Raw genomic sequence first — 26,459 nt, 5'->3', positions numbered from 1 at the left:
AGCATCACAGCACGTTTGTCCCGGACTAAAGCCACAGACTCTTAGCTCATGCTGCTTGGAGGGTGGCTTGCAAACCTCGTCTCTTACAGAGTAGATTGCAGGGAAATGGGGAGACTGTGTTTCCTACTCGCTCCTTAGGCAGTTATTTTTGGTGAACAAGGGAGAAATCCTTACCAACAGGACAGGAGACAGTTGTGTCAATCAGCAAAAGCAGCCACCGCTGCCTGTACATGGAAGTGGAAGTGACCATGTTCATATTTACACCACTGACCTGTTGGGATGCAGGAAAAAAGGAGAACTGATGTCCTAGAGAGGCAGCGGGAACGGCGCAGTTTTGCGTCCAACTGAGAGCAACAACTCACCACGCTGAAGTCAGACTCGTTGCTGTGGTAGGGTGCACGCAGGTACACTCGGGACAGGGTATTATTGAAGCTGTAGCCTAGTTTTGCTGCATCGCTTACCGTTATTCTCTTTCTCCCTGATGGAGAAACAAACATCAGTTGCCATAGCTGGTATGCAACATTGTGAGTCTGCAAGAGAGAGATGAGCTGCATCAGATCTAGGTCTACAAAAGTCTCTTAAAAAACTATGATATTGTAGCATCTGTTTTCCTATTAGGAGATGGAGTAACTGGAGTGGCACTAGACACTGCTAGTCCACTCCAGGCAAGAAACACCCTTGATATATATAATGGTAAGGAATTCTATAGCTCTTTAAGGCATCTTTAGTGATAGTCTTATAGCAGCCCTAAGCAGAAACTTAGATTGGTGGCCTTGAACAATCCCCTTGGACAAAAGGCCTGTGCTGTTAATAAAACGATTGCCTTCATATCTGTCAATTGCTGGAGCAGTCCAGAGGCCAAATGACAGACTACCTTTTGTAATACATAGCCATACTGTGTCAAAGAATGTCTGTACTGGTCTAGAACAGAGTCTTCTGAAATGATTACCATATGGGAGGATAGTCAAAAGGAAAAATGGGCATAAGGAGCAAGTAAGACATGAGAAAAATAGGAAAAGCGTATATATTTCCCCCTAATACTTTCCAGCCTCAATTTTCAGCTCAGGAACTCCTGAGCTATCTGTAGCTTCTTTGTATTTTGTATGTCTTATTGGATTTCTCTTCGGTCAATTTTTCCAGACTCTCCTTGAGATCAAGCAAGCTTTTAGCAGCCACTTACATCTTTTGGCAAGGAGTTTGACAGATTCACTACCCATTGTGTGAAGAACCACCTACCTTTGTTTGTGTTGAACTCAGTTTCCACTAATGTAACAAGCATATGGCTCTATTCTCCCACCTAAATGTCTTTTTTGCAGTCTAGAGCTCTAAGAAAACTTGAGAGGTTTTTCAGTACTTCATGGCAATTTTGCCCTCTCCTTTTTTTTGACAGAGATGGAGCTATGCCCCGAGAATGACTCATGAGAATAGCAAGATGAGGCAGGCTAGGAGCTGTTAGGAAAGACTCCCCTTCATACCTCTGGCAGCGCTGACATCCACGCTACAGTGTAGTCATTTGAAACTGCAGGGACATCGGTCTTCACTGACACCTGGGGACAGATGAGATATTGTTCGAGAACAAACAAATCTTCAGCATTATTACAGGCATGGGGAGCAGAGAAGGGGCTTTCAGATTTCTTCCCCAGTAGCTGTTGGGATTTAGCAAGTTACATTCACTGGAGGTAGTTTCTTGACTGCGTTAACTTCTGTGGCCCTAAAATGAAAGTTAAAGCCATGGCATCTATGGTGGTGCATGTACAGTAGAGGGAATACTTTTTGTATAACGAGGTGAATCAAAAGTTCTGTTTCATATCTGGTAAGGTGTAAACTAGATCACACTCTGGAGACTTTCAGGGACATCTGGGTCTCTACACTGGAGGGAAGCAAGCTATTGGATTTAACGGAACTGGTTCCCTCTTCCCATGCAGGCTGAACACCTGAAAATGCAGGATCCCCAATACCTAAGGTAGATGCTGTGGTGTAATTCTTACCAGCATGTCCTGCAGAGTGAGGCAAGTTCTGGACAATGAGTTGGGGGTCAGTGTTTGCTCCAGACATCTGTACCATGGTTTAAGTGTGTTGGGACACCCAGATGTGACTGCACAGCTTTAACTCCTAGTAGGAGAAATATGCTTGCTTTGTCCTGCCTCTAGTAGGTGCATATAAAAGGCGGTAGAGTTTGTTTTGTTCAGTGCCTTTTTTCTTGTTTGGCAGAAATAGGTGCGGGTAGCAGGCTGAACAGCCAAATCGTACCACCCAGCAGGAGGCAGGATCTGTCTCACAATGATGTCCTGTGAGTTGTGTGACACAGCAGGGCTGCAGCTCTGCAAACTCTAGGTTTTATTATTTCAAATGTAAGGGTGACATCCTCACAGATGCTGCAGCACTTTATAACATAAAGGTACTCTTGTGACCTAAACAGGTTGGCATACCCGGCTGCTGATTTGCTTGCAGCCAGCGGCTTGACTTACATCATCTGTACGGTTAACTGAATTTTACCGCATGCAAAATACCTATGACATGTAAAAGTGTTACTAGTAAGCATCTACAGTGCTTACATCTACATGAATATCAGCAGGTCACTATTACACCTGGTACATAGTGTAAAATCAAATTCTGACAGGAGTTTGTGGAGGTTGTTGTGCCTGGCAGGGAGCTTGAACGTAGCTTTGCCTTCAGTGGGAAACTTTTACCTCCATGTAGTTTTCTTCACACACAATTTCTCTTGAAGCCCAGGAAGAGTAGGAGCAGTACATAGGGTAGGTGTAGGTCACAGCTGCCCTCATGCTTGAAAATGAGGAGACTTTGATGTTCACAGTCAGTGAAAACAACTCATCTGCCTGGGAAGAAAAACAGGCACTTCAACAGATGGTGTGGAAGGTCCCAGGGGCGGCTGCAGGAGACCGTCCAGCCCAGTGTCCTGTTTCCAAGAGTGGTTTAGAAGGATGAGAACAGGTTGAGAGCTGTAGTGACGGTTCCTCTGGTGTACCACCCTAAGCGGTTTGTGCTCAGGGGCTTTCTGAGCCAGAGACGTTGCCTCAGTACTTACAGCCTTTGCCTCAGGTCATATCTCAGCACTGTTCTTGCCACAGTATTAAGCAGCTAGTCAGGGGAAGATCTGGCCTTCCTCACCATGTGGTTCACATTCCTCCCCTTCATGACTGCTACGTGCCTCCTCATGGAGAGACAGTACCGGAGCTTTTAGTTTGATGTAGGTAGTTCAGATCTGTCTTACAAATGCTGTTTAGTGTCTGTCTATCTTGACTAGCTTCACTAAGAGCTCCTCTTGGTCCTTCAGCTCTCCAGGAGCAACACATGAAGCTGTGGACTGTGCTTCTATCTGACATGGATGTGTATTTTTCTACAGAGAAAGCCAAAACCTTTCCAGAGAAAATTCCAGTCTGGAAATCCCGGTTGTTGCACAGAACACTGTACACCCCCATTCTTGTTAGCATAACCTCTGCCCATAAAGTTTTACCTTATTTTTATTGAGGGCTTCCAGGATCAACCACACTAAACGTGGTCAAGCAATGAAGTTTCTACCTGATATGTTCTGTTTCTAGGTACATTGCACCTCAACTAACATTTAGAAAATAGAAGTCTGGCCTAAATTTTTACATATATTTTAGGAAGGGGTGAATCACCTTCTGAGATGCCTGTTTCTCTCCATTGACTATTGTGGAAGCGTAAACAACTAGTTTAGACTAGACATTATCTTTTAGATGGCTAAAGTTACGTGAGACAAATCTGGGTCTAATAGATGTGTGTGACCTACGCTCCTAGGCATGTGTTAACAGGCACATTACCACACAAATTAAGCCAGGAAATGATCTGCCAGAATCACACTGCAAATGTTGCTTTTTCAAGCAGATGCCTACTTCTTTCCAGAGAGGCTTTCAAGAAACTCTCTGGCAAATCAGCAGCTACAAGGATATGCTTGAGAACTGGCAGCTAGTCAGCAGCATTAGGCTAAGTGTCATTTCACGGAGAGAGGAAATCCCATGTCAGTCACTGAACAAACCTCGTACTGGAGAGCCATTGCCTATTCATTTCTACACACCATCAGCGCTAGCTCTTCGAGCTCGCTATTTCTCGAGTTCTCAAAACGTGCCATTGGAACGCCATATAATATCCAAATTTTGTCTTTTTGGAGGGCGTGTACCGTCTGAAGTTGTTTTCAGCCCGTCTCCGGGTCTTACCTCGTTGGTCACGTGGCAGCCAAGTGCCGACGCACGGAAGACGGGGTTGCCCCACGCATCTTCTGACAGGACGTAGCCACAGCGAGATGCTAGTTTCTCGTCCAGCAGAAGGGGGCCAGCATAAGGATCTGTAGAAAAAGGGAATGACGTGTGGGATGGAAAGCTCAGGGCGAGTCGCAGGTCAGTGGCGCGGCCTCCTCAGGCAGGTCTCCTCTGAACAGAGGTCCAGCTGGGCTGGGTGCTCTCCAACGACACGTGTGCTGCTAGGGAGCTGGTGAAGCTGTGCTGGTACATGTTAGAGTGCAGGAGACATTCTGGCATGTCTCAAGCCTACCCACAGTACATTTACTTTAGTGCCCATTTCTTTGTGTCCAGGAGCTTGTGCCATAGCCACCTTGAAGTAACTATTATGGAGAGTTTCTCTGAGGCATCACGTACGTTTCTACCTCCCTGATTTTACTCTCTAGAAAAGAGTTATGGGCAATTAAGCCTATCCATTTCTAAAAATCCTCGAGTCACGATAATCTGCTTCTCACTCTGATCAAAGGATGTAGCCGTGGACCTAGTTTGGATGGGCACTTCTACAAATTGGTCAGGTTTGCTGCTCATCTCTGCTTGGCAAGGTGCTGCGTGCTGTTGAACCGATGGGGGAGCCAAGTAATGGGCATGATGGGAGCTGGCTGCAATCATTTCTTGATGCTGGTAGAGCTAGTAACATTGTATTCTGTTAATTATCTGCTCCTCTGATTAAGGAGCTATTTTAGTCTTGGGTTAGACACAAAAATCTGTACAAATAGATAGGGTTTAACCAGCTGCCGTTGCAATTTCTAGATTTGTCTGTCATCTTTATATGTTGAACAGTACTAATAACTGCTGTTTCAGTAGATGTATTCTTGCAGCCAGGATAGACTAAGGAGATAAGCGTGAAGAATTTTGGAAGAAGAGGAAATAGCTTTTATGAGACCAACTGATAGAGCTGGAAGAAACAAACAACCTTTTTGTGCCTGAAGGCTGGTCTGTTTTTTCCAGTGATATCAGTTGCTCTCATAAATGCTATCACTTCTCCCCACACCCTTGTTGTACTTGACTTTTTCAGTTCTGCCTCCAAATCAATTGAAAAAACCCAAAACCCAGAAAAAAGCGGACTGATCTCAACAGAAAGAAATCTGGTTTGGGGTGAAATCACATACTTTGTTCAGTCTAATGTGAACATTTTCTGGTTTTCATTTTGGTTAAGTAGATTTTTGTTTTCCTCAGCAAAATGGAAACCCTTTGTTCAATCTGAAAGAGGGTATTTCACTGCCATTGTGGTGTTAAACAAAAAGGAAAGAAAAAAAAAAATCCTTTAATTGCTGCAGCACTCACTCAGCACTCATTGAGAGTGTGTTTTCTGGGTATTACCCAGCCTACAGTGCTGTCATCATTTCTGCTGTCTAGGACATATCCAAGCTGCAATGTCACCTTTGTTTTCCTTGCTAGACATTTGTAAGGCTTCAGACAAAAGAATGAAAGCCAAACGTCAGTCGTTCCTCCTCGGACCATCCTTCTTTCCCCAGCATGTTAGACATAAGATGCAAAGGGGACTGTGGCTGTACATACAAGCTTTACTCACCTGTAGGGATATTGGCCAAATTGAGGTGTGAGAGGCCAGGTCTAGGTGGCAAGGATGTTCTGTGAGTTCTTTGAGGCCAGTTACCAGTTATCACGTAGATGGCAGCAGCATCCAGATCACAGGCACTGTGATCATTTAGGTGTTTCCCCAAACTTCATGGTACTCAGGGCAGCCACTTGTGACTCACCATTGATTTCCAGCTGGAAGAACTTTCCCTGGAGCAAGAGTTTATTCAGTTTCATCCAAAAAATCCTGGAGCGGCAACTGCTCTCTGCAAAACCTGGTGGGAGCACATATAGAGAGTATGAGCCAGTGGGACTGCAGAGCAGAGAAGAGGCATATCTTGTGAGTAAAATAACCAAGTTCTCATCCTTGCCTCTCCCACTATCCTTTTATCATGTTTCACCAACCTGGGGGAGCCATCTGCCTCCCTTGTCCCAGACAGAACAGCAAGAAAAGCAGCCAGATCCTACAGTATAAACACATGAACAAATGATGGGGTGAACAGGGGAAAAAAAGATCAAGACAGAAAATAAACAAGACAGCAACTGAAGTCTCATTACCTGCACAGTGAGTAACCCACAGCCTCCATCTGTCCCCAGAGACCCATGCATAGGCAGCAAAGTCCTCCTCCCTTTGAAGTAAAGGTGACCCAGCTGTGGAGAGGGAACTTGGTCAGACCCAGGAGGAAAGGTATAGCTGACCTTTTACAACAGAGAGATTGTGCTGTCTTCTCCAAACCTCGCGTGTGGATCGGGAGAGGACAGTGGCTTCTTGTTGCAGAGGGAAGCCTGGGCTGAATCCTGCAGTGCCCTCCAACGTTATCTGAGCTCCTGGCAGTGGGAGGCAGCCTTCGTCTTGCTGGGAGGGCACAGCACCCTTCTGCCTGGTATTTACAAGGTCAGGTGCTGCTACTGAGCCTCATTTTAATGAGTGCAGCAGAGGGTGCTCAGTGCTTTCCATCAACCCCTGGGAAGTAATCTCATTCCGTACAAGCCAGTTGGGTAGCTTTGGCTTCAGGTCTTAAGAGCGCATGAAACATTTTCCAGCAGATATTTTAATTGGGTCTACACAGGAAATACATTTTTGTTTCTGTGGAATGTCCCAGTGACCCAGCCATGCCAGAGATAACAGCAGTTCTTTGGCAGCTACACGTTTTGCTTTTGTGGATCCAGTTAGGTCGCCCTTTGATTTGTTTGATTATCGGAGAGAGTTTTGGTGAAAACATCTTGTTTTCAGAAGGGCTCCGATATCTCTGGATCAGTCAGACCATGTGCAGGTCTGTAAATGGCCAAACATATGGCCCGGGAAAAGAAAGTCATTGCGCCTGGTGGGAGCTGTGGCCCTGGGACTGCAAGTGCCCCGGGAAGCAGAAAGGCCGAGAGGTTTGGTGAGCTAAAAATACAGCTTGTGTGGCATGGATGAGCTACGGTGGGGTGAGATGTACAGGGCATTTAGGTTGACATTTTAGCCATTGAAGCTCCAGGCTCAATCTCCTGTTGGTCCCCATTTGGGGGTATTACCCAACCATTCTTAACTTACTTTGGTTTACATGCATGAGCAGAGCTGTGCTGTAGCAATGAGATTGTTTTTACAGTATACTTCACACCACTTTGGGATAAACAAAAGCCAGTGGGCACGTCCACTCACAGGACACAGTGCAATCGGCGTAATTTCCTCCTCTGTCCCCGTTTCTCAGAGGACCCCTGCAGTAACAACAGAACCCACACCACCGCCCTGCCAGGCACGCTCACTTTATACAGCACGGACCCGGTGGCAGGCTTGTGTGAGTGCTCTGGAGCAGAGCCCTGGGGCTTTAGCAATCTCCTAATTAATGTCCTTTGGCCACAAGACCCTTTCTCACTCAGCGGGAGCCGAAGTCCAACTTCTGCAAAAAAACTTCTCATGAGCCCACGCAGGACTCACCGCATGATCCTGGCCTGCGTTAACTCTGCGTCCCCGGACTCCGAGTGACTCTTCATTGAATCCAGCTGGGGCTGGAATTCAGCTGGAAATGGCGGTACTCAGATACCACAGTGATGAGTGTGGTGTAGCAATGAGATCTTGAATTTTGAGTGAAAACTTCAGTATATTTGGATAGCAAACGGTTCCAATTTTGATAAGCCATTTCCAAGAGCCATGTAGCATCTCTCCGAGATACTGAGAGTCAAGGTCTGAGGGAGCCATGTTTGAGAGAGCGTGACTGCAATTTATTAATGAACAGCCAACCATCAGGATAGGTACACGACTGCAATTAGCTGCCTTCTTTGCACAAGCAGCGAGGAGATGAATTTCCGGACCTTTGGACAACTCAGAGCATCGCGATTACTCTGTTTCTGGCATTAATCGTGGTTCTAAATGTGGCAGAAACGACTTTGGATGTGACATAGCAGCTGTGGTCAGTGTGCGATAGCCAGCTCTTGGCCTTGCTGTCAACCAAGCAAAGCAAAGCAAGTCCAGGTCAAATGCTTTTGGCTTCCAAGGATCGCTTAAGTGCTGCAGAAAGCAATGTTAGCATTGGGCGGCTGGAAGCATCGGCTGCTTGTGGTCCCTAAAGTCCCTCTGGTACTCATTATAAAGGTAGGGAGGATAAGCTTGTGCATTCCAGGTTATGATATTTGTCTACTTGGTTTTCCTTGCTGTTTTGGCTGCATAAGAGCACCCATCTTAATGTTCTTGTAGAGTAATAAACAGCTGCTGTGTTTCGACGTTGAAGTGATGGCATTCTATGGTGGATAAGATGATTCATGGCTTGGGTTCTTTCAAGCTGAAAGGTACCGTATGAATGTAATGTTTTGGTTTCTCTTTTTTTCCTGCATGGGTCTGGATCTGGGTTTTGTATTATATAATGTTATTGAGAGTTTAAAACCGGCCACTTGGAGCAGCACGCATATAGCAGCTCTCCCAGTTGAGGCTTGCTTTTAGTGGTGGAAAAAGGCTCCAGCCCTTTGAGTCATGCTGTTTGTCTTTCTGTTGTTCTGCGGCACTGAAATCCCCAGGTTTCCTGAATGCTATGGAAAAAGACTTCTTCATTTTTCTGTCCCAAGTCTTATAATTAAAACTTTATTTTTCCAACTGGTTAAAATGCAAGGAAGTTTTTTTTTTTTTCTTTTTTTCCCCCACTAGGTCCTATGCGATGATCTTAAGTAAGCCTTATAGTTTGATACGTAGTCTGAGTGTGGGATACAGTAAAATGGCACACATTATTGGACAAAAAAATGATGAGTGAACAGTGGGAAAAGAATTGGGGTGAAGTCTGGTTTTAATGTACCAAAAGCAGAATCTTTGCTTATATAGAGTTGGGAGAAGCCAAGATAAGGGATCCCTGCCCTCCTTGCCCTCTTGCAGCTGCAGGACTGGCAGATCCGAAAGAGAGAGAAATATCGGTATGTCAGTATTTCTAAACCTAGAAATAGCTGCCCCAGAAGGTGACCTAAGATGTGACAACCAACTAGAGAGATCCACTAGGAAATCTTCAAGAAGGAGATGCTAGAGGAGATGCTTCTCCATGGGAAGAGCTGTGCCTTGGAGTGAGCTGAGAATTAGGTATCCAGGTTGTGTGTCCAGCGGGTAAGAAATGAGAATGATGCTAAGCTTTATGTCTGAGAAAAGTTGCCTCAGGATGCGTGTCTGTCAGACACAGAGAGGTGCAAGCAACCTCCACCTGCAGGGTAGCACTCCTGTTCTGGCAAGGGCTTGATCACCTTGGCATGGATGTGTGCCAGAGCTCTGCTCCCACATGCATGCACCAGGAGGTTGGGAGTGCATGCAAAGGGCTTTTAAATCCCCAGGGAAAAATAGCATCTAAGGATAGTTCTGGTTTAACCATACCACAAGATAACCTCACTGATGCAACTAAATGCTCTGTTCGTTTTCATATGCACACATTGTGTTTCAGAGGGCTGAGGCCTCGCTGTTGTGTGCAGGTGCTGCAGAGGAAAAGACACCCTGTAAGGAACGACAATAGAATAATCAGCTCAAAGAGGCAATTTCTTCCTATCCCCATGAGCTAGTAGTTGGCTTATGCCGTGGACTGTGAGGGTTTACGTTCCTTGTTTGTTATTGTAAAACTATTGTCGTTATTGTTATTATTATTGCCTGTATAATGTGTTTAGAAAGTGTTTTTGTGTTTATGCCATTTTTATCTTTAAAATATGCCACACTCAAATTCATATGAACTCCACAAAGCAACACTTGCTATCATTGCATGCCACTAAATCGTTAAAGTGGTGAAAAAAGTACAAATAAGCAGACCTGTATAATGATGGGCTTTTAATTTTTTTTTTTAACGTGCTATTGGTGTTAATTTCTGTGTGCCTGTAATGTTTGTGTTCACTGTAACTGAACAATAGAACTTTGTTTTTGTTCTTTGTGTAAATTAAAAACATCTGTTCTCTTTATACGAAAAGTTGTTTTTTAAAAGAAGCTGGTCTGATCTAACTAAATACCAATGCTGTGTCCACAATGAGTTACTATTAATATTTGGGAAAGGCAACCATCCAAAGCAAGTGTAATGTCAAATAACTGGCGGGAGTGCATATTTATTGCTCGAAGTGACAGATAAAAATGCAGAGGTTACAAAAACAAAATTCTTGCGGATGACTAATGATGCGTATATATGCCCCCAATGCCCCATCACCACATTTGCAATTGGCAGGGTGCTCTCCACCGCCTCCTGCTCCCCAGGATTAATCGGCAAGAGACTGGTAGCTTGGCACCCTCCCTGGAGGACCGACACTGCTCCCACCTTCCCTCCGGCAGACCCTGCATGGAGTGACCTTTGGGGCATGCTGGAATCTGATCCATCTATTTAATTTGTCTGACCTCCCCCACCTCGCTCTGGTATTTGACTGCATGGGTTTATTTTCCACTGAAGACACGTGACTTTTTTTCTGCACAGGTGGAGGACACGGAGCATCCGCTGCGCATTTCTCTAGTGCCTGTGGTGCCGGCATGATGGTGGTTTTCAGAGTTGTCTGTAAAGTCCTGGTATGAAGGAGTTGGCAGCCCGAGATGGGAGTCTGTCATCTTTCTCATGAGGAGCAGCCCTGCATTCAGCAGCAGTCTTGCTGACGTAGCTGGAGGTTACTTCAGAGAAAAAAAATATACTATAATTGCCATGAGCACTGGTGGCAGAACTGCGGTCTGAGAGGTTCAGCGCTCTCCTTGCCCGGGTGGCTATCTAGCTTTGTCACTTGAGCACCTCAGAGATGATGAAATTGTCCTCACAGGCATATGTCTTGGGAAGGAAATACATCTAATTAGAATTTCTTGATGAAGGGCCTGATTCAAGAAAACATCTCTACTGAGTGCAGCAATTAGGCCTTTGCTTAAATCTCATTTATTTCAGTAAGATTTAAACACAAGTCAACCCTTCCCAAGCCCTGGACAAGCAAAGCCCAGACCCGCTTCTTCCCTTCCTTCTACCTCTGGTGTCCTGTGCCAGGGGTGCCCAGCCTTTCACTGGCAAGAACCAAGAAAAAAAGCTTGGCTGTGTTAATGAATTAGATATTTTGTTGGTATGCTTATTGCGGCCAGTGCCACAACAGATATGGACCTATTATCAGGGTAGTTTCCCTACTCCCTCTTAAGATGCCCTGTCCTAATGTGTCCTTCTCCTTTTCTCCTGCAGGAGAGCCCTGTGCTCCTTCCTTTCCAGTACCCTTTTCCTCGACTACCCCTAATACCCGTATTATTAATCTCCATCTCTTTCCACAGCATCTCCACTCTCTCCCTGCTTCGTACCGCAGCGTTCCCCCGTTCCGCTCCCAACAGGTACCCGCGCCGGCGCTGGCTGCAGCCCGGGCGGGTGGGCGGCTGGCTGCCTCCCACCGAGGCCAGCTATCATCAGCCGGTTGGTGGTATTTCGTCTCCGTCTCAGACTCCAACGGCTGCCTCCAAGATCCAGCTGAGTGCAGAACTTGCTGAGTCACATTTTCACCACAAAAACGCTCCTGTGCTTCCCGAGAGTCGCACAGTTATAGGCACGGCTTGGCCGGAGAGGAGCAGACAGCTCTCACCCTGAAGCTCATCCAGGAATGCTGGCAAGAAGTCACTTTTTATTTCCTATCTCGGGTTACCGCAACACGGGTTAGGACTACAAAAGCTTGAAATCCCTGGCAAGCTAATGTTGTACATCTGTCTAAGATGACGGCCAGCGTGGACAACCGTGGGCTTCGGCCCATGACCAGTATGAAGCACTTTGTTCCTTGCTGAGCAGCTGTCATTAACAGTGATCTGTGAGGTTTCTTCCCAATTTCACTCGGTGGTTTGCATGGCTGCTCTCTTCTCTGGTGAGATCTCCACGCTTGCCTGTTTGGCTGCGGAGGTCACCTACCACTCGGCCTCACCGGTTAATCGTTCTCGTCGTTTCGCTGTCACAGGGGTGCGTGCTGTTTCCATCAGCCTGATGAGCTGCAGCCCCCTGCATCCCCTCAGGGGGTGTAAAATCTGTAAAATGGGAACAGCGCTTGCTCCCCAAGATGGTTACGAGGGATTAGCAGGGAAAGTTTGCAGGGTGGCTCGAGAGGAGCTGTAACCCACCGGGGTCGGTCTCCCTGTGAGCAGAGGTCTGTTTGGGAAGACGATCTGTGGAGTCACCGCCTCACGTCACTGGCAGCTTCTGCGCCCTTTCTACGGGCAGAAACTGGTGAATTAAATTGGTGCCGCACTAAAGGAAATGGGTCTTTGTCTGTGTTTCATGGGACCTGTCAGGCTTCCTTTCCTCCCAGTAGGACCTGGCCCTGGTGGTCCACGGCGAGGGGGAAAGCAAGGTTCAGCGTCCTCTTTTGTTCCCTTGAGAGTTTGGTTGCTGCCAGAAACAATTTTGATGCCGACTGTCCCCAGTTAACCAGGTCGATCTTACGCACGATACTGCTGTCACTTGCAGCCATGACTTTTTTTGGCGAAGGGGTCGGATACCAGCTGCCTCGGCTGGCCGTATTTCAAAGAGTAGCGTTAAGACCACTAGTTGCCCACGGCTTTGAGGGTCCTTTGGGCCCTCTTGGCTCTCCCGGCAGCGCAACCATGGTGCGGCTGGCAACCTTGAGCGGAGCGGCAGTGCCGCAGCAGCAGCGCGGCCCCTCCGCTGGCCGGGGTGGCCACCCACGCCGTGGGCTCCCACCCACGCCGTGGGCTCCCACTGCCTGTGAGCCCCTGCCCATGTCCCCCGGGCCGATCTCCAGAGCAGCCCCACGGAGGTGGGTGCAGGAAGGGTCTCACGCAGAGCTGGGCTCCCTGCGTGCAGCCGGCGAGGGGCAGAATCGGCATCTGAGCTGCCCACGGCTATGAGCCCCCCCAGCCCGGCTGGAAGAGGCAGCGTGGGCCCTGCTGGCATGGGAGCCTGTAGCAGACGCTGCTCTCCACCCCCCAAAATGCCTTTACACCTCCCCGGGCCGCCGCAGACAAAGCTGCAGGACTTCGCCCGTCACCCGCGGCTGTCCCCGGCCGTGCCGTGGGTGCTCTTCCCGCCCGTTCCCGTTAGGTGTCGCCCTCTCCCGCCGTACGGACACGCCGGGTTTCGGCCGTGGGCACCCCCCCACGCCCTGCTCTCAGCTGGGGGCGGGGGGGGGTGGGGGGCACCGGGGTCCCCCTTTTCCCTCCGGGGACTGCGTTTCTGGCTTCAAGCCACGTTGCCGGATTTTGCTCCGGGGTCTTCCCACGGGGAATTTCCTTGGCGGGGCGAAGAAGCGGAACGGTGTGGCCAAGCCCCCCCGCCACGCCACGTTTTCCCACCTCGCAGGCCACTGCCCCACGCTCCTCGGGGCTCTTGGGGGTTCGGGGCAGACAGCATCCCTGCCCGATTTGGCACGTATGTTTTGCAGGCAGCGCCAAACCACGGAGCGTCCGTACAACTTACTTGGCGGCTCCATCAGACCCACCTCCACGGAGTTTCGGGCTGAGCCCAGATTTCCTGGTGGCAGGAAAGCAAGCCAGTAACACGCAAGAAGGGCTTAGGGAAGGGCTGTTGCCTTGTCGCAGGTTCTATATGCTATCCCTGTTTGGGTCCTAGGATGTTCCCCCGTGTTACAGACGCATGAAGAAAACACGTGCAAAGAGGGATGCCTGATGGCAAGCTCTGCACAAAGGTGCCTGCCCCACTCCCCGAATCCTAACGTGAAATGATGGCAATGATATTCCTGAGCCTTTATGTGGGGAGAAAAAGGCCCTTTTGGCACTGGGATGGCTGCGAGGATTTAGCCTCTCTTTCCGCAGCTGTTTTCTGATCCTACGTCTACTCTAAGCAGTTTGGCCCCTGTGTAGCCCCTGTGACATCCCATGGAGCTATCTAAAATTATTCAAATTTTGCGCATCTTAACACGGGATACAAGTTTCTGCTGATCCAGTATTATCTGATGCTCAAAACGCAGCAGGTTGTGAAGGCAATAGGAATGCAGCACCCTGCGTGCTGCATCATTCACAGAGATCATCCATGGCTTGTTCCTCATCTGCAAATCACCTTGCATGGGGATTTTTGTGGCACTAGAAGTTTTATAGCGGATTGCATTATTCTATTCTTAATTCACATGCAGTGCTGAAGTGGCACCACTGGCGCTCCTGCAGCATACAAATGTAGGTAATCTTGTCCACATTTTGTAGAGAGGAGGACTTAAGCTTGAGACTAAGACATTATCCTAAGCTTCAGGTGCTGGGCATCTTTACAGAAGTCTTTTTTAAAGTTTTATTTTGATTTTTATTTATTTATTAATTCTGGGCATGGGCTCCTGTTGTTGGCAGTGCTGTTAGTTCAGCTGCCACACAAACAGAGTTTTGCCGCAGCTGCAGCTGCATCTATAATCTTTGGGATAAGTTGACTTATTTAAACGACGTGTAGCATCTGGTCTCTGTGGCTCAGGTGACTTACTGGACGTCACACAGCAGAGACTGGGTAAAAGCCCAGCTCTTCTGCCTCTGATCTCTGTGCTCAAATTTTTGCAACTGCTTCCTCCACCACAGAGCAACATTAATGTCCGCAGGGAAGAGAGGTAACACAGCTGTAGCTGATCCCGGGAGATGCGGAACGCAAGGTAGCTGAAAAGCTGGCTCGACTGCTGCGCTTGGAGGCAAGTGGTTAAGGAGCTGAATCCTGGCTGGTGGTCAGTGCTGAGTGGCATTCCTCAGCTGGCGGTACTGGAATGGATAGCGTTCAACACCCTCACCAGTGCCCCAGACGATGGGATGGCAGGCACCTCAGTGGATGATGCCAAGCTGAGGGGAGCATTGAGTGCTTTGGAGATTTGACTGCTATTCAGAGAGACATGACAAGCTGAAGAAATGGGCCTAGGGCAACCTTAGGAAGCTCAACAAAAAGGAATGCCGAGTCCTGCACCTGGGATGGAGTAACCCCATGCACCAGCACTGGCTGGGGACTGACTGTTAGGAAGCAGCTTTGCAGAAAAGAACCTGGGGTCCTGGTGGACACCAGATGGGACAGAAGTCCACAGGGTGCCCCTGGGGCAATGAGGCTACTGTGCACTAGGCTGTATCAGCCAAAGCGTAGCCAGCAGGTTGAGGGAAATGATTATTCCTTTCTGTTTGTTGCTTGCTGGAGTACTGTGTCCAGTTTTGGCCCCTTGGTACAGGAATGACGCGGACAAACTCAAATGAGTTCAGCCAAGGCCACCGAGCTGGTTGGGGGCTGGAGCACATGATGAGGTGGGAGGAGAGGCTGAGGTCTGGGTTTGCTCAGCCTGAGGAACAGGGGCGGAGGGCATATCTCACTGTTGTGTCCAGCTGCCTGAAGGAGGGTTGCAGAGAAGATAGAACCGGACTCTTCTCAGAAGTTCTTAGCAAAAGGACAGGAGCAATAGTCACAAGCTGCAGCGAGGGAAATCCTGACTGAATATAAGGAAAAAAAAAAAAATCACAATCAGTGGTTAACCACTGGCATAATTGCCCAGAGAGGCTATGCAATCTTCATCCCTGAAGATTTTCAAAACATGACTGAACAAAGCCCCGAGCAACCTGATCTAACTTTGAAGCTCTGAGCACAAGTTTTGACCAGATGACTTCCAGAGGTCTCTTCCAACCTAATTTATTCCATGTCTCTACAATAGCTGGATATCTTTGGTATAATTCCTGCTGTATTCCCCAGCGAACTGAACTGAATCCTTTGTCAGTATTGTTTTCACAGGCACACCTTTCATAATCACCACATATATCACAGAAGAGAAAAAAAAAAGTCCAACACCAAGAGGAAAAATTGAAGCAAAATAATGTGCAAGAGCTACACAAAAACTCCACTGTCTCAAAGCTGCTGGTTGCTGCTAGTGTTGGCATGAGAGGAAGCCTAAAGTGGATTAAGTGCAAGGACAAACAATCTGAGGCATTCTGCTAGCAGAGTCTCCTGTCATCCTCCCGCTTCCCAACATGACAGTGATCCAAGCTGTGCAGAGTCTTGGATGAGGCTCCAAGCGCTGAATCACTTTGACTCCCCTCCCTCCCCTGCAATGATCACACATAGAAAACAGACATGACTGAGAGAGACTCGGGCCAGTTTATAAAAGGAAAGTCACTTTTCAACACAACCCTCCATGAAAAAGGATTGTTTGATTTTGTCACTTAACAAACACCCTGATAGCCTGATGAGAAACACACTTGTCAAGCTGAGTTTCCTTCCTCAGGCTTGAGGAAGGTGGGTTTAGGAAACTTGTTGCTGCAAAAAAGGTGGTGGTTGCCTTGAGATGGGATCTGTCCCGCGATGTCCTTCGTCCCCCATGGTCCCCAGTCATATTTCAGTACCAAGGTGCTGCAAACAAATGACAAACATCTTCCCTGCTGCCAGAGAAGTGCATTGACAAGGTAATTTCTATATGGCATGACACCTTTTGTTTTAGAAGAATATTAAGCCTGCAAAGTGAAACTCTCACAATGATGTAATATTAACTCTCTTCTCTCATTAATATGAATGAGGATATGCCGAACTGGCATTGGCCCCTGTGTACATGGGAAATGGACCCTGGGCTACATCAATCTGGTAACACAGCACATGGTTAGTGAATGGGTGCTTGGGTGAAGAGTCTCTGGGCACATCTATATTGGTATTTTAAACTGTGCCAGGGCACAGGCACAGGTCACTTGCACAGTTCCGCCATGGGCAAATTTGTGCACTTCATATTTCCCAGGTAGAGTCTGAGAGTACAGGCAGGTAGGAGATCTGCAGGGAGAGCTAAGAGTGTTTAGTGGTGTGGGTACAACCAAAGGAAGATTAAGTTCACTAGTGTAAATGAATTTCCGTGCTTGGCTCCTAGCCCTACTTGTCCCTGTGCCTTAGACCTCATCCTCAGCCTTGACCACATCTTCCTTGATCTCTGCCTTCTCACCAGCTCGTTTCACCCCTGTGCGCTCCCATCCCGCAGTGTGTCCCTGCCCAATGCATCGATCCCACTTTCCCTCCGATCCCTAGCTTTGCCCCGTCCTGTCTCTTGGATGTGGTTTAGATCATCTCGACTTACAGGCTTTCCCTGTATTCTTCAGTCGTGATCTTGCTTCACCTCTTAACACAATCATTACTCCTGTGGTGTCTGACCTCGTTTTGCCTTCATTTTTACCGCTGATTCCAGACTGACCAAACTAGCAGGCAGATCCGTGTTGTTACAGTAAAGCTGTTTTCCTCAGGCTGCAAATCAGAAACGCTTCAGTATGTCCTTAAGTCTATCCCCCTTGGTGTGCTTAAGCACGTTCTCCTGTTGCCCCGAGCAAGGAGGATGCCTGCTGCTGAGCGAGGCGGGATTGCCTAGTGAGTTGATTTAGGCTCCTGAGCAATGTGGAACAGTTCAGAGCCTGGCCAAGACTGATGTTAAATCACAGATGAAAACAGCAATCTGTCAGCAGTGTTTTTCCTGTTGTTGTTGTGGCCCAGACAGTTGTGCTGCTGAAAGGCCAGAAGTGACATATATGAAGAAAAGAGACCAATAAGTAGAGGTCAAGGGGAATATTCAGTATACTGTAATCTAAGTAGTAAAACACAGGAAAAAAAAAAAGGGGGGGCAGGCTTTACTAGGATGAGCCTCGTCTATGCTCAGGGCTAACTCACCCTAGAAATTGGTGATGTGGCACAACCTGGGGAAAACGGGTTTGGAAGCAGCCGTACCTAAAGCTGGAATTAACACTAGCTCAGTCAAGGTTGCCCTTACTTGCACTTAGTATAATGCCGAATCCAAGATCTGCATCAAAACTGTTTCAGCTCTGTGGCCAGACTTTGAGACCTTGATAATCATTGTTTCCCTCTTCGCACCTCTGGAGCTGGCCTTTTGTTGTTGAGGTTGTTTTTCCTTGCTCTTGCAAGATTTGCGTGCTGACCCCCCCCCCCCCCCCCTCCTCCCCCGCCTTCCCCCAGCATAAACCAAACTTTCAAAGCAATTTTTTTAGATGTTTGAGAATATTCTCGCTTCTGGAGTGAGCCCACATGAAGCTGCAGCAGCTCAGTTCCCTTGGCAGGGGAGAAATCACTGCAATTACTGGCCATGGCCACCCTTACCTCTGGGATTTGGGCAGGCTCGGGCAACGACAAGTAGTTAGCAGCTCCATGGTTAGCAAGCAGTTGCGAGCAGTAATTACAACCATTTCTCACTCCTCTCACCTAGAGGAACCAAACTGCTACTGCCTCCTGCCTTTCAAAGCCTTTGACCTTTGCTTGGGCATCTCCATTTTGAAGTTCTGCTCGTTACACACATGCCACGTAATCCCACTTTAACAAGCCAAGCCCATTGACTCCAGAAGGACTGCTGGTGTGCTTCAACTTATGTGTGTTTACATGCAGTGCTTGACCGAGGCTCACCTTGAGTTACCACCACAGAGATTAATGGGAAATCTGTTCAGAGGGTGAAAAAAATAACGAAGCATATGTCTAGCAGGATTTGATTCCAGGCTTAAATTATATAAACACTCCTATAATAAGCATCTTTGGCAAGATCCACGACCCAGCTGTGCCACCTTTCTTGCAGTACTTCTATTCCTGGATCCATTCTGCCGAGCTGTAGGGCATTTCTTGACGCGCCTAAGCCAGCACCTCCTCAGGTCACCCTCCTGCAGCAGTCAACAGAGAGAGGTCAGGTCCTCCAGCCACCACGTCCGATCTTAGCTCAGCTCTGCTCTGGCAGTGGAGACGAAGACTGTCTTTCTTCTGGGACTGTACTGGGGATTTACGGCGACTGGGCTCCAAAACCAGCCATGGTTAAGTCCCCACAAGCTGGGGGCAGAAGGGGATCCCCTCAGGTCCTAATTCTAAGAACCACCTACCAGGTTATCGCTAAAGCCCTTGCACCCAAGACTCGCCCTGACCTTGAGCTGGTTGTTCAAGGTTACTGAACTGGTCCTACTCCTGGTGCAGCTCGTTGCGTGGGTCCTGAACCAGAGCCACGGGCTCGAGCGGGGCTGCGGGTGACTGCAGCCGTCTGTCCTCTGTGCCCAGAGCTGTGAGATCAGAGTCTGAGCATCCACATTCTCCACGCGGATGGTTTTGCACTACACGTACGAACCAGATTATTTTCAGGGAAGACTCATGTATCACGCAGCGAGTTAAAAAGGCAGAAATCTTGCCCTTCAGGAATTAATTTCTAGCTGTGGAAAATAACAGATAGCATGTATCCACAACAAAAAAGTAGAAAATAACCTCAAGAGTTAAATCTGATGAATACAAAATACTGCATGAACTATAACTCGAGATATCCACTACGGTCGCTGAAATGTCTCTCACGCAGCATTTTAAAAGACTAACATTTTTTAAAGTAATCTTTTCCCAGCTATTCTGTATTAATAACTGTTTACATAATAAGTTACTGTAAAAGATATATACATAACATACTTCTTTGAAGATATGCACTGGATAACTTGGAATAAATCCTACCTCATTTAATACAGATTTTCTGAGACGTGTAGAAAAATGAGAGTTCTGAAAAACCTGGAAAGGATTCAAATCTGATGAAAAACAAAAATATTGTATATGATTAAATTTTCCAACCAGCTTTAATAAATACACCAATATTTAAAACAGAGCAAAACAGAATAGTGAGGTTTGTCAACAGTTTTCAAAGTTCTAATCATTTTTCAGAGCGTGAATACTGCAAATTTATATCCAATTATCATTGTTGCTTTTTCTTCTAAAAATGGCTGTGAAGTAATTGAAAAGGTAAAACAGTATTGGAACATGCTGTTAAAAGGTACTAGAACACCTAAATCCTCTTAGCTGCAAACAAAATAAAATGGAGATCGCTATAATGATTAAGTGATTTAAAAACTAAACACAACAAGAAAAAGATTTTTTTTTTTATAGCAGGGAAGTGAAAAAGCTAAGATTAACATTTTCTATATGAGATTGAGGTTGTTAATAAGATCAATAATATTTTTGCCTTTTAAGTCCATATCATATGTAAAGTATTCTAAAATCCCCATTTTTTAAAATACTGATTTTTTTGGCAGTTCAACATTTGAACATATTTTCTCCACGTAGAATTCAGCCCTTCATTCGGTGAATGCAAGTTTTCAAGACACAGTACCTGAGGTTCTGGAAATATTTCATTGTCTATTTCAGAGCACTCTTTCTAGACTGTCACTCATACTTTTTAAATTTAAACAGAGTTGAAATGGGGAAATTAAAGCAAAATAGAAAAGAAACTGAAACTTGAGCCTGTTCAGCTGCAGCACAGACTGTCTGCTAAAGGAGATCTGAACACTAATCTCATTGTTGATTTACATCAGATTCCTTTAACTTTTGTCTGAGTCTTTACTGAAGCTGTTCAAATCAGTTTGTAAATGTAGATTGAAGGAGCAATTTATACCATTATCTTGACAGGCAGCTCAATCAGGATAATTCATTGAAAATATCTACTTAAAACTCATCATAGAGGCAGAGCATTTAATGCTTTCCTTTTTCAAATAAGTAAGGATCATTTACGAAGGAAATGGGAAATTGAAACACTTCTTTTTTTATTTCAGATTTTGTTTTCTAGAAAACAGATGTACCTAAGGTCTTACTAGCTCTCTTTGCATTGATGTGATAATGCATGATGCTTTCCAAGTCACGAATGAGCCTTTTTAAGGAACCTATAGAAACTGCTTGCAAATTGTAAAGTTCAAATTTTTAATAAATAAATGTTTACCACGTTATAATAAGAAAAAAAGTGTCCAGAGTAACAGAGATTTATTATGACTTTGAAACACAGGTCCCAATTCAGCAAATCAATTTAACATGCAGCTAGTAGATGAACAATTCCCTTAAATTAGATGTATAACAAACGACATCGCTGCCATGAAGTTCAGACATCTAAACCAGGAATCTTTCCAGCGATTAATAAGTAAGGGGCTCATTTTCAGAGACCTGCTTTCCCACATGCTTCAGATTTAGGTCCTGGATAGGAGCTCAGGTTATCTGAACCGGCTCTTACCTATTAACTTTGGGGATAGAGTTTTCCTGATGATTTTACTGCTCAGGAGGCCTTGTTTGCAATTCTCAGCCAGGTAGATCTTCTCATCACCTTGGAACATCAAGAAGGGCTAGCAGGCTTGCAACCTCTGGTAGCATGGCAGGGTCCCTAAACCGTGCAAAGTGGACCTTTTTTTGCAGGGATGCAGCTTTTGCCAGACCGTGAAGGCTGCTCTCTAGTCAAAATCTGAGGGGCTGGCAGTGAAATGCAGGAAGGATTTTTATGAAAGATGCTAGTGAAGAACAGAAGGCTGCTAAAAGGGACTTCTGTGTACTGGTATGAAAGGAAAATCCTGATTGTCTGGAAAACCTTGACTGACTAAGAGGACATAATTCTTCTTTATAGAAAGTGCCCAAATGTTGTGCAGACAAGAGTCCTATGAAGGAGTTAATGTGTTGTTATTTCACCAATGAAACTAAGGCACAGAAAATTTTTTTCCCTAGTATCACAGAGGCAGCCAGTGGTAGAAAGACTCCTGATCTCTGGTTCTGTACTGCTACCAGTGGGACATGTTCTCATTGCTTCTTCTTTTCTTGTGGAGTTATTAACATATGTATATCTCGTAATAAATAAATGCTTATGATATTTTAAAATATAATAGGGAAGAAAATGGGAGCAGAGCGTGTTAGTTTGAAACTGTCATTTCAGTAAAAACATCCTGATCTTTTTCGTTTGCCTGTAAAAACAGTAGAAGCGTTAATGAAAAAGTGAAGACACAACAAAAATAATAGTTTTTAGTATTTATGAGAGTGGACTTTTTCATAAATGCATAGACTACTGGACAGACAGAAGCAGGGAGTTTTGGGGGGGCAAGAGGCTCTCCTCGTGTCTGGTGGGACACCTGGCTCCAGCAGGTTTGCCTGGGGGTGCCCAAAATGCCTTTACTCTGGAAGCTTAAGCTATTTTTGGAGGAATTTTTAAGCAGATAAGGGCTGTTTAAACCTTTTCAATTTAAAGGGCTGCTATTCAGCACAGAATGAAAATGATGAGTTTTCCAAGCAGCAAGATACAATGACAGAAATTACACAGCAGCACTGGAGAATAAATACACGCGTTTCAGGCTGATAAGCATCGGGGTACGAACCGAGTATGAAGATAATTTATATTTGTTTTTCTTTGGCTATTATAAACTTTGATGATTTTCATCCTAATTTAATAGCACAATAAATCATTTTTATGAACGTCATGCTCTTTAATTGCTTCCTTGTTAAAATGTGAGCTAATTGTCCTTGGTCTTGGAATAAAACTTGGGGGAGAATAAAATACTGTTCTGAATAACCCGAGTCTCTTAAGTTCAACGAAGTTGCAGCAAAGTGCAAATGTCAGAACAGCCTGCTGTTGTGTTCCTCGCTGGAAATGATAAAATCCAAAAGCACTGCTGCGTGTTAGTCGTTGCTGTTGGGTAAAGGGCTGTGGCTGAAGGAATTCTAGCGCTAAGACTTAGCCTCTGACCACCTCTACCTTTTGTGACTGTAGCAATGACTAACGCCGAAGCCCGCTTATCTAGGCAGGCCTGTACACCCGCGTTGACCGTGGTAGTGCTACTCTCTCACAAATGTAGCGCTTTCTGTAGAGAAAGAGCTTTGCTGCTCAAAAAGCTCGTATGCCTGCTCCTTGGGAATGACACCAAAGAATACCTTATAAATGAAGTATGCTTCCCATTAGGGATTACAGCATCATTTGATCAAAGTCCACTGGAAATAGCTCTTGGCAGCACAGACGTTCTCTGTAACTCTTCACTTGCTTGAGTCTGATTGGCAAAGTTGGGAAAAGCAAAGCTGACTTGAGGGCTAGAGGAGAGAAGGACACAACAGGGGTTTTATTGTTGTTTTTGTTTTCTTTCTCCTTGTTTTAAGGAATGGCTGTGTGAAATTGGTGTTTTGGATGCAAAGAAAACGTTGGCAATGGGCTTATTCATCTATGGAGTTGATCGTGCCCTACATGCTGGCTCAACTTGTAAAAAGTAATGCAATACAGGCATCGCTTAAAATTAAACAATTTTTTGGCAACTTTGGTGAAATATACTGTCATCGGCTCTAGAGCACCGACACACTTGATAGAGTTAAAGAATGTTTGGAAGACTTCAAGCTCTCTCTGGTTTGAGTTTAATGAAATCTGGGCAATCAAAATGTCTACCTGGCAGCTCACAAGAGACACTTCATGTTCATTATTTTGTAGTTAAACTATCTATCTGCCCCGATGTGCAAGGCTACAAATTTGTATACATTTTTATATAGTCTATTTCCATTGTAAATTACCCATAAATTAGATACAGACATTTAGGCACCTCAGAGGGGTTTTTCAATCTCTATTTTCGTATTAGGGATAGATGTTACTGAGTTTTGTACATTGGTTCCTCTCTTGAGAAGATCAGCGCTTGCAGCTGGGAGACAAATGCATCACTCCACTGCCTCTTCTTCCCATTCTATGAGCTATAAATCATAACATTTAAAAAGATGAAATACTGGTGCAGTGCCATTATTTATGGCTTTTGTTTGAAGACTGCAGAGCATCTGACAAATGTAAATTGATCCTGACAAAACCTCAATGAGTTATTATGCAGCTAAACATGTCCTCCATAGAGATGGCAAAACTTAAGTGATATGATTTATAAAAACCTCCATACCCCATAGTACTCCCTCCCCAAATACATTGTAAGCTTAGTCCTAGTTAAATAGGTTTGAGTCAGTTTTCATGTTGCACATAAATCTACAATGCCTTTAAGACCAAAGGCAGAGATAGATGAAGAAGAGAGCAGATCCCTCTTTTCTGCCATATTGTGCCTGCTACTTCGGTGTTTGCACTTCAGTGGACTTTGTCTTGATCTCAGGTGGTGGTACCTAGTTAGTTTGGACACAGAGATGCATGTGCATTCGTTTTCCCCCATCAATGGAGAAGATGAAGTCCTGCTTCTAGCTTCCTCCCCTTACCTGAAAATTGTCCCATTGTTAGTGTACGGGCCATTCCATTTTTTTTAAAAAAAGCTGTAAAAATATGGATCCTATAGGGCACCATAGAGAACAGAGGATAGGGGTGCTTTCCTGCTGAAGCAGGTCCTAGAAGAATTTCTCTGAGAGGTCTTCAGGCCTCTCTCACCCCTTTTCTCTCCAGACACACATGTTCCAGTTCATTTTACTTTTATTTCCTTTTTGTGAGTGTAATGTGCAGATTACGCAGCTGTCTTTTTGGTTATTAAACGGGTTTTTATAGTTTAAATATATCTCATGTCTGTGTATATAATGGTCCCAACATGTTTATGACAGGTTATGTCATTGGTTCCCTTGTTAGGGAAACTAACAAAGCTTCTCCATTAGCTTAAGAGGCCTGGGAATTTTGTGCATCCTGTTCTTGTTGCTGTATGTCAGTGCTGGGCAGATTGCCATTATACCTCTGTGCATAATTCACTGGTTAAGAACATGCGACTATGTCTCCCTCTAATGTGTGGCTCCAACAACAACCTGCTCATTCCCCAAAGCCAACGAAGGCAGTCTTGCCAATTCTTGTGATTTTATTGTGAGTCCCTTGACATTTGGTGTGTGCCTTAAAAAACACAGCTCCTGGAGTTGAGATGAATGCATAAGAACCTCAGCTTTCATTTGAAAAACAACATAAAATAACATATTCTGAGCCTTCCTGTTGTGAAAATGTTTGGAAGTGGACCCCAGTGGTTAAAACCCTAGACAGTAAATGCAATCAAGCCCAAGTGTGTTACTAAAATCATATCTCGTGGTGTGATTTTTATTTAAAGACAAATTCATGAGTATGGGAACCTGTCTGTAACTTTTGGATGGCTCAAGCTGGCGATGTAAGAGATGCTGTTCCTGTTCAAGTGCTGGGCTTTTGTACTTTTGATGCTAAAATTCCCATGCTTGATTCCCGGTGACAAATATAGTGCTGATCTGTGCGCTGCTCGGGATTTGTCTCATCCGCAGCCAGCAGCCTCGGGGCCAGCCTGTGGAACTGAAATCCAGGTATGTTGCACTTAGTCAAGGACAACTCTGCTTTAGCTCCTTCACTTGGAAGAAAGATCAGACCTGTGCAGGTGCTAAGCAAATTCCTCCCTGGTTACATCTGCATGATTCAGAGAGACCTCAGCTTCTTTGGTCTCAGCTCCAGAAGCCACGCAGCCATGTTAACACAGCCACGCTCTCTGGTTAATATATCCTGCTTTTCAGTGTGGTAGGTAGTTTGGGCACTCTGTTCTATACAGCTTCCAGACGGGAGCTGGGTTGCATCTGGCCAGCTTGGAATTTGGGGTAGAGTGCGTTGGCCTGTCTGCACCACTGTAAGTAGTCTTATCTTAACAGTGCTTGGGGAATTGCTTCTTCACAGCAACCTGCCAAAAAGACTCCCTTTGCAACTGAAGCTGAGGGCTGTGCTTTCTAGCATGTTGTGCCCGCAAATATTTGACGACTGCCGTGTTCATCCATGTGCAAAAATGGAGTGTCCCAGGCTGGATTTGCAAGTTACATGTTGGGCTTTTAAATATCTGCCCATGCATGTGTCTATAAGCACCCTCTTACCTGGACTGGACTTTAAGGTGACGGTCCCTTCCTCAGAAATTGGCACTTGTAGCAACTTCAGCACTGGCTTGCTGATACTTACTGCTCGAGTTCTCGATATTCTTCATCTTGCTGCTTTTTTCCATCCTTTTCCTCCTTGGGCTGAGCCAACACCTGTGGTCCCATATGGGCAAATTTGGCAGGTCCAGGGGATGGATAACAAGCTCTGGAATATATTTTTCCAACTGTGTCATCTGGCTTATAGGAGAACTCTGGCTTAGCTGTACTGCCAGTACTGGAATGACTCTGGAGCCGTCTCCTAGTCAAATGGTTGTAGAGCTGGCTGGCTTGCTTTGTTTTCCTGGACAGTGTATTGTCTTTTTTTTTTTTTTTTTTTTTTTTAATATACATATATATTCTTATTCCCTTTTTACTGTGAGAAATGTGGTCCATATGAAACATCTGACATTAAAAGCCTTGTTTAAAATTCCTTCTGCAGTCTGTGTGCTAGGTCTATTAAGATAAAGGGAAGTCTTTTTCCAGTGTCTGTATATGTTCTTGTTGTAGCTGGGAAAGGAATTCTAGGAACTACCTGTGTCTGCTTGCAAACATCCAAATCTGAGCTCTAAGAATGAGAGTAGATTTCCTTGCTCGCAAAACCACAGCTGGGGTTAATGACTGTAATGGAGATGAAGCAGCACATTTTCTTGCGAACAGTAATAACTCC

At 45.7% G+C, this 26,459-nt stretch overlaps 1 protein-coding gene across 1 annotated transcript in view; it reads right to left on the bottom strand.

Annotated features, from left to right (window-relative positions):
* Nucleotides 1-25,918, bottom strand: part of LOC126046702 (uncharacterized) — a 32,762-nt gene extending 6,844 nt beyond the window's left edge. Inside the window, exons 1-7 of the mRNA XM_049819439.1 lie at nt 25,836-25,918; nt 5,809-5,933; nt 4,197-4,324; nt 2,691-2,837; nt 1,476-1,547; nt 363-530; nt 175-271 (exon numbers count right to left, since the gene is read on the bottom strand). Coding sequence (XP_049675396.1) covers nt 175-271; nt 363-530; nt 1,476-1,547; nt 2,691-2,837; nt 4,197-4,324; nt 5,809-5,933; nt 25,836-25,918 — 820 coding nt within the window. The remainder of the gene's footprint in view (nt 1-174; nt 272-362; nt 531-1,475; nt 1,548-2,690; nt 2,838-4,196; nt 4,325-5,808; nt 5,934-25,835) is intronic.
* Nucleotides 25,919-26,459: the final 541 nt, after the last annotated feature.

The sequence above is a fragment of the Accipiter gentilis genome, chromosome 16 (assembly GCF_929443795.1).
Source record: "Accipiter gentilis chromosome 16, bAccGen1.1, whole genome shotgun sequence".
In the NCBI taxonomy this organism is placed as follows: Eukaryota; Metazoa; Chordata; class Aves; order Accipitriformes; family Accipitridae; genus Astur; species Astur gentilis.
Note: the sequence above shows the minus strand (reverse complement) of the source record. Positions and strands in the feature narration are given on the sequence as shown.